This window comes from Meriones unguiculatus, chromosome 6 (genome assembly GCF_030254825.1).
Source record: "Meriones unguiculatus strain TT.TT164.6M chromosome 6, Bangor_MerUng_6.1, whole genome shotgun sequence".
Taxonomy (NCBI): Eukaryota; Metazoa; Chordata; class Mammalia; order Rodentia; family Muridae; genus Meriones; species Meriones unguiculatus.
The window spans coordinates 133589099-133597087 of NC_083354.1; the positions used below are offsets into that span (position 1 = coordinate 133589099).

At 55.5% G+C, this 7989-nt stretch overlaps 1 protein-coding gene across 1 annotated transcript; it reads right to left on the bottom strand.

Moving 5' to 3' along the window:
• Window positions 1-883: 883 nt before the first annotated feature.
• Prdm13 (PR/SET domain 13) lies at window positions 884-7728 on the bottom strand. The gene is made up of 4 exons (XM_021627936.1): window positions 7553-7728; window positions 6078-6209; window positions 5681-5801; window positions 884-2520 (listed from the first exon to the last, which is right to left on the bottom strand). Exons 1-4 carry the CDS (start codon window positions 7694-7696, stop codon window positions 884-886), a joined length of 2034 nt encoding a protein of 677 aa, XP_021483611.1. The 5' UTR covers window positions 7697-7728.
• Between the last annotated feature and the right edge of the window lie 261 nt (window positions 7729-7989).

The window sequence follows — 7989 nt, forward strand, 5'->3', positions numbered from 1 at the left end:
AAACACTTAGCATGATCAACAGCGGCTTTAAAAACCAATGGGTTCTGCCTGCTTTCTGTACAACTATGAGTAACATTAATTCTCTGAATGATATAAATCTGCGACTTCTCTTGTCAAGTTTCCTCAAAGGTTGTTTTCAAATTAAACTGTTTCTTTAAAGGGCCCTCGGAAGTAACCAAGGAAGAGAGTTCTCATTTGTATCTTTATTATTCTTAAAGATTGCACAAAATGGAAACAAGAGCAAAGTACTGTATCCACTGTAGTCATCCATTATAAAACAACATAAGCATCTGGGCTCTACCGAATAGGATTTTTTTATTTATATAGTGCGTGCTCTTAGATTCATGCCTTATTTTACATTTATCATTATTGTTTCATAAATAAATTGCAACTTGACCAATTTGTACATCCACTACCACAGTAAACTCATCGTGGCAAGGAGCGGTGTCAGAAAAGAGAACGGATGAAGAACGGAACAGGTGTGTGGGTGTCGCGTCTACTGTTTAGCCTGCTGTGCGGTGAAATCGGAACGTAAAACTCACGCGGAACATCTTGTCAAAAGGCACGGTTTCCTCCACAGAAAAGAACGCTTTAAAAATTCGTGGCAATTAAAACCATCACTTTTGAGGGCACGGAGACACTACTATTGATGTGACCCTGAACTCCAAGACCAGGATGCTTGCAGGGCGAGAGGCTCCGCCAGTCTCGGGGGCTGCCCACGCCCTGTGGGCTGTTCACCGGCCGTTTCATTGACCCATCCCAAACCTCGCTCCACTCCAGCACTGGGGCGGCTCGCTTCCCTCCCAGAATTACCCTATCCACCTTCCTGTCGCCACCTCGCTCTACTCCCGTCCGGGTCCCTGCCCCTCGCTCGAAAGCCTCGTTAGGGGTCGTGCTCGCCGCGGCCCCCGGCCTCGGGGTCGCTCTGGTCGTCGGTGAAGCAAACGTCCACGTCGCTGTCCTCGCTCTTGGGGTCCCCGGGCTCCAGGGCGAAGCCGGGCTCGGCGGCCGCGCCGTCGGCGGCCTTGGCCAGCAGGCTCTGGCCGGGGTGGCGGGACTTGACGTGGCGCTCCAGGTCGCGGCGGCGCACCAGCACCTTGCCGCAGAACTCGCAGCGGTAGGGCGTGTTGCCCTCGGCGTGCAGCCGGATGTGCTTGTTGAGGTTGCTGGGGTCGCCGAAGGGCCGCAGGCACACCTTGCACTTGAGCGGCTTGTAGCCCGTGTGCGTCCGCATGTGGATCTTGAGCCCGTACTTGCGCGAGTACAGCTTGCCGCAGTACAGGCACAGGTGGCCGGCCTTGGGCTTGCCCGCCGCGCCGCCGCCCGCCGCCCCCACGGCCGCGGGCAGCGCCCCCGGGTCCAGGCGCGCGCGCGCCTTGCCGGCCGCCAGCTCGGAGAGCTGCTGCGTGTGCATGGCGAGCTCGCGGTCGATGCTGGCCAGGGAGCCCAGCTCGGCCGGCCCGACGGCCGCCGCGGGGCCGCCCAAGTAGGAGAGGGAGTCGGGGTACTTGAGCAGCCCGCCCAGGTGCAGCTTGAGCGGGTAGTAGGCGGCGGGCGGCCCGTAGAGCAGGTCCCCGCCGTACACCGTGAAGGCCGGCATGACGGCGGGCAGCGGCGCGCACTCGCCGCCCGGGTAGGCCTTGAGGCCGCCGCCGTCGAGGGGCGGCAGCGCGCAGCGCTCCAGCGGGAGCCCGGGCGCGGGCAGGGCGAGGCGCGCGGCGGCGGGCGGCGGGGCGCGCTCCACGTGCTGGAAGGCGGACGCCTCGTCGGGGGGCGCGGCGAGCAGGGGGCAGGCGCGCAGGGCGCCGGGGCACGGCAGGCCGGGCGGCGGCGGCTCCCCCGCCAGCAGGCACTTGGGGTGGTGGTGGTGGCGGTGAGCGTGGGCGGCGTGGCCGTCCCCGCCGCCGGCACGCCCCGCGGCCCGGCCCCCGCCCAGCAGCCGGCCGAGCGCCAGCGCCGGCCCTTTGCCGCCGGCCTCCTCCCGGTAGGGGTCGCCCTGCGCCGCCGCGCGGGCCGGGCCGGCGGGTCTGAAGGCGGAGCGCGCGCCGGGGTAGAACGCCAGGGCGCCGCCGCCGCCCGCCGAGGAGCCGCCCACGATGCCCAGCAAGGGACCGTGGGCCCGGGCCGCCCCGCCCGCGTCCGGGGCTCGGTCCGGCTGCTCCTTGCCCTTCTTGGGAGTCCCCCACTTGGCCGGGGGCGGCGAGGGGGCCGGGGCCACCAGGGAGGCCTCGCGCTTGATGCTGTCCCGCGCCCCGCAGGCCGGGGCGAGCTGGGCGGCCTGGGCTTGGGGCCGCAGGGCGCCTGCCTGCACCGGCGCCGTCAAGTCCGCAGCCGTGGGCTTCGGGGGGAGGCCGAAGCCTTCTGCCACCGGGGCGGCGCCGGGCCGGGCCGCGTGCTCCTGGTGCAGGAAGGCGCGGCCACCGCCGCCGCTGAGGACGCAGTGGAAGCGCAGGTGCGCCTTGAGGCTGTTAGGGTACCTGAAAGTCCTCCAGCAGTACCAGCAGATGTAGCGCTCCTCCCCTGGGCGGGAAAGAATGGGAGAGGGACCGGGTGAGAAGCAAGGAGCCAGAAGGAACCAGCCAGCCCAAGTTTTAACCTGCGCTGTGACAGAAGAGGAGTGAGGGCCTTAGGGCCCAGAGATAAAGCTGGGTAACCCTATCAAGAACCTCCCAAAAACGTGTAAACGGCCAACCCTGGTCACCTCCATTCTCAAAGGCCTAGTCAAAGAGCAAAACAGGTGAGCTGGGTCTTTCCAATGAAGACTTCCACCAAGCCCTTCTAGTAAATCTTGTTGGGGAGAGGAGTGCTCAGGAAGGATGGCCTGGAAGAGCTGGGCGCAGCTGTTGCCTTAAATCAAGTGTTGAGGCTGCGCTGTGCCTGCGCCCATCTGTTGGCGTCTACAGAATAGGTGGCGTATGTCAAGGCGTTTGGGTAAAGCGAACAAAGGCCAATCTAATAGTCATGAGCGCCTCGTTACCAGGCGAGACAATATCCTGTATGTATGGGCCATATGTAATCGTTCCTTTTCATAGGACAATATCTTTTGTGTCCTCTCTCCGCCCTTTTCACCCCCTCCCAGACTTAAACACTTGCCTGAGGTTTTCCTGGAGCGTGACCAAATGAATCCCCACATAAGGATTATGACTTGCTAGTCTTCAAAATTATTTGAATCCTTATTTCCTTCTTTAGCTTCATTTGCTTAGACTGGAGGGGGGGGAAGCCTGCTTCCTGATATTCTCTAATGGACGATAATATTCGGAGAAGGGTAGTGTGGCAGTTGTCTTATCAGTTCTTTTACCTGGTAGTTAATTAACTCCTAAATAGCTGCACAGATACAAGCTTAGAAAAGCACTTGGGCGAGATGTCTCTCGTTTAATGAATATATAAACTTGAGAAAGGCGCCCAGCTTGCCAGAAGTGCAGCTTCCTCTACCGTGAGCCGTGTGCTTGTGCGCGCTTGTGGTGTTGTAACTGTGTTTTTGACTTTGCTAGGGCCTGTGAACGAAATCCAGAGACAGGTGTAATCAGGTGCTAGGAACTAATTGCTATGTACTGCTGTGCATACAATGCGGCTTATTTATTAAAGAGGTCTGTGGGAAGGAAGTTGATTGGGCCACGAGGAAATCCCAAAGTGCATTGTATATCTCTTAAGATTTCCTGGGAAAGTTTCATCCCCTAAAGCATCCAACTCCCACTCTTAATACATCACTGAGCTAGTCACGCCTGTAATCCCAGCACTAGGGATTCGAGGCCATCTTGGTCTACAGAGTGAGTTCCAGGCCAGACAGGGTTACATAGCAAGACTGCCTCAAAGAGGAGGAGCAGAGGTCAAAGGAGAGTTGGGAGAAACAGGGAGATAGAGGGGTTAGCCTACAATAGTCTATTCCAGTTTGTTGAGTGGAGACTGAGACCAGACCATCTCCATATTCCTGCTGCCCACGTTAAACAGCCACATAAAGCAGCCTTGGAAAGGAGAAAAGCAACCGCTTGATTTCCTGGGAGTGGAGGAAGAAGCTCAGAGGCTGCTCTGCAGCAGCTCTTCAAAAGAGGTTTCAGTCTGTTCCTGACCGACTCTGCCAATGCGGAGCCAAGTGAGCTTTGTTCTTAAAACGAAGAGGCAGTGACTCAGTCTTCTATGAAAGGGAACTAACTGAAGTTAGCCAGCATTGTCAAAAGAGATAACATCCCTACTTATTTCCTCCTCTTCCCAAAAATTAAGACGTGTGTGTGTGTGTGTGTGTGTGTGTGTTATCCCTCCAATTGCTTTTCCAGCTTATCTTTATCAACAGGCTCTGCAGGCCCTAAGGTCAGCTCTTGCCAAATACTCTTCATAAATGACTTTGCTCCTCCTCCTCGTGTCACTTGAAAGAGTTCAGACATGCCCAATCTAGAAATACCAGGTTGAAAAATAGGCTCTACTTTCTGCAACAGGGAAATGATGGATTTTTTTAATTACCAGTTGCCATATGACATTTATAAAAAAAAAAAGTTGCCTGAAATAAAATACATGATTAAACAGGTTGCTTTTCTCTGTTTGTGCATCCCTACAGAAAAGTGTTCTGTGTAGATGTGGTTGTCACAATTTATTGTAGAGTGTCAAGTTTAAGAGCTCTCTGTGAGGCTGCTGTACTTCTTGTTGACAATGTGGTTGATAATGTGGTTCAAGGAACAAACTATATTAGGATAATTCTTATGTGTTGGACATGCAAATCTATTTTAAAACAAACAGGATTGATTTACAGAGGACAGTGACACTTTGAAGTGAAATGATTCATTGCTCTGAATAATCTGTCCAGCTCATGAAGTGTTTCCTAATTACCACACTTTTATCAATATATATCTGTTTCTAAATGGGTTCAGTGGAGCAGCAGTTCCGGAGGGGATTATATTAAAGTACACTTTATTTAAAGAACACTTTATTGTTGTCTATAAATAAATAGCCTCTTGGGAGAAATTAAGAACAAGCTAAAACAATTGGCGGGGGGGGGGGAAGAAGGCCAGGGGAAGCCTTCTGAAGGATGAGAATGGATTCTCCAAGACCTTAACCATTTTAGCACCTCCTAGCCTTCTTCCCACAGAAAATGTCCTTCAGTGCTTGTGGAGGGTTTGAAAATATTTTGCTTTTGTTTTTGCTTTAGTTGCTGCATCTTAATTTGCACGAAATGGCTTGGCTTAGAAGGAATCAAACAAATCTGAGAAGAAACTGGGATACATCCTAGATTCAATTTAAGTAGACTTAGTAGTGGGAAATGAATGAATGCCATTTTAAGGAAGGACATTAGTACCTGCCAAGGGACCAGCTGTAAGTACCATAATGCTATACTCTCCTGAAAAACTAACGGAAAGAGCACCATTGTGCCTTTTTAAAAAGTGTTCTAGGTTTAAAGTTTGGTCTCTAGAACTCAAGATGTAATAGTTGTAGCATATTAAGTCTCCTTTATTGGCTCTTAACTGAGTAGATACTTGTCATTCAGAATATGAAATGGAAAGGAAGAACTCGTGAGTTCATAAGGGGTATTCTGGCGTTGGGGACCAAGTTTTTACTCACTTTTGTTACTATTTGCTAATGGTTTTCAAGGCAGCAGCTTCCACAGAGCTGAAGGAAAGGGTCTTCAGGTCCGGGATCACCTCCCACAGCCCGCGCGCCCACGCCGCTGGGGAGACCTCCCCGGAGGCAGTACCTTTCTCGTCGTGAGTTGGAGTGGCAGTCGTGGGGATGTCGAACCACTGAGCCAGCGAGTTAGAATACCATACGGTCAGCTCCTCCCCTGGCTGGACATCACGCAATGCCCGGTAGAAGATCTGGGATACAAAAAAATAACAACAACGATAATGAGGTCCTCCGCCATTTCCCGAGCGGGTGAGAATAAAGGTTCAGAGGCTGACACTGTGGTCCCGGAGAAGGTACTGGATAGCTTGAAACTCATCCTTCACCCTTCTTCCCTACGGGGACGTTGGGACAGTCAAAGAGAGAACCCTCGCCTTCTGAAAGTCCCTTGCTCACGAAATGCCTGGCTGCCTGGGGGGCCATTAGCGGGTGGAATTGGAGTTGACAATGATGAGGGGCACTGACAGTACCTGTCCTCCTGGTAAGTCTGCAATAGCTTCCAGAGTCTGTTCCTGGGGGTTCCTGGCTGCCCGGATTAACCCTATCCACTCCAGAGGGGAGCCCCCTGACTCGTCCACCAGCTCCCCTCTCACCATGCGCACCTGCAACACAAGCAGTGGTCATTCCCTCACCCTCCGCAGCCGGGCTCACAACCCAGAGGAAAGTTTAGCCTCCACCCCACCCAGCTCAGGAAAATGTCCCGGACCCAACCTCTGTGAGCTGCCGGGAGAATAATTCCTTAGAGTGTGGGGAAAAATGAGGGAGGCCGCGTAGGAGACGGTGCCAGCACCGCAGGCCTGGCCGGAAACACTGGCCGGAAGCGGCGTCCTCTCGGAGCACCTAGATGCCTCTCGATGCAAAGCTCCCCACTTCCCCAGGTGCGGCTCCGGGATAGAAGTGGCTCCAGCTCAAGCCCGTCCCGAAGCCTAGTGCAGCACCCCTACCCTGTTCCTCAGCCTCCCAATTCTCGGGAAGAGCACGGAGATGCAAGTGAACTCAGAACAAAGCGAGCACGGAGAAATTTCGCCTGCGGCCAGCAGGCTATTTAAAAGCAATTAAATTACGTTTAAAGAGAGGCGCGGTGTGCTGCAAAGCTGGGTGTAGACCGGACTGAGAGACAAGGGGTTCATCGGGAGAAAGGTGCCGGCCCTGCTCCTCTGACAGGAAAAACGCTTCTTACAAGAAAGCGCTAGGCAGTTGCGAAAACCAAGGTCTTTCCTTTTTAAACGGGCTTTTGGCTTCATATCCTGATTGCTGTCGGCCAGTCCTTGGCTGCCAAGGCGTTCCCCGCCCTCTGCGTGCAGAGGGTCTTTAAATCCTCTGTATGCAACGGTCTTTTTTTCCTCAGGACCTTGTGTGTGTGTTTGAGGGTGGAGGTCAGAGGTGGAGAGCTGTACCTAGCGCCTCGAGGCTGGGATCTCGGACTCTCAGAACCAGCTCAGAGTCCCAACCCGCATCGTCCTCTCTCCATTTCCCACCCAAACCTCTAGGCAAACTGGGGTGGGGGTTATGTTTTAAGAACTAAGCGCCTCGCAAGAGCTATCTCTCCGGTGAAATGGGATTAAATTGTTTAAAACAAAATTTTAGCTTCATATTAGTAAGCAGAAGGGGAGAGAAGTCCTCCCCACCAGATGCCTTGAGCAAAGAGGGTGCAAGGGAGGCAAGGGCCGCAGTGGGAGCCGCGCTGAGGGCACCCCAGGGCGCTCCCGGATCCGGGTCCCCACACCTGCCGACTCCGGCGCGCAGGTCCGTCCCCGCTTGGCTCTGGCCCCTTCAGCCCGCCCCAGGTCTAGCTCAGTGAGGACACGTGCTAAGGATGACCGGCTAAGCCTACTCTGCAGGTTAGGCGGGGACCCGTCTCTCCGCCGCTGCTCTCCTTCTCGGGGTCAGGGCAATAGGTGGACAGCAAGGGGCGGGGACCCGGGGGCCCGGAGTGGCCCAGTACCTTTTTCTTGGGCCCTGGCTCCCTGCGATCTGACAGGTACTTGCCCAGCTTGAAGGTGCCAGGCACGGGCCCCAGGCGCAGGCCAGCCGGGATGCAGCAGTCCGCGTTCACGCTGGTGGCCAGAGTGCGAGAAGTTGCGTGCATGTTGCCGCCGCCGCCAGGCAGGCGCTGGGGCTCGAGGGTCGTCCCCGGGGCGCGGTGGCGGAGCGCGGAGCAGCCGCGTGCTCCCCGACGTGCGTCTTCTGCCCGCAGAGTGGCGCGGGCGGGCATGCACCGCGCCTTTTCAATCCGGGCGGGCGCCTTTTGGCACCGCGAGCGCGAGGGCGCGGAGTCTGGTGAGAGAGTTGCGCTGAGAAGCAGCTGCGGAGTCCCACCCGAGAGGGTCACATGGAGTGGTTCCCTCAGCCCCCTGCATAATCGAGGCCTCTGAATGGCCA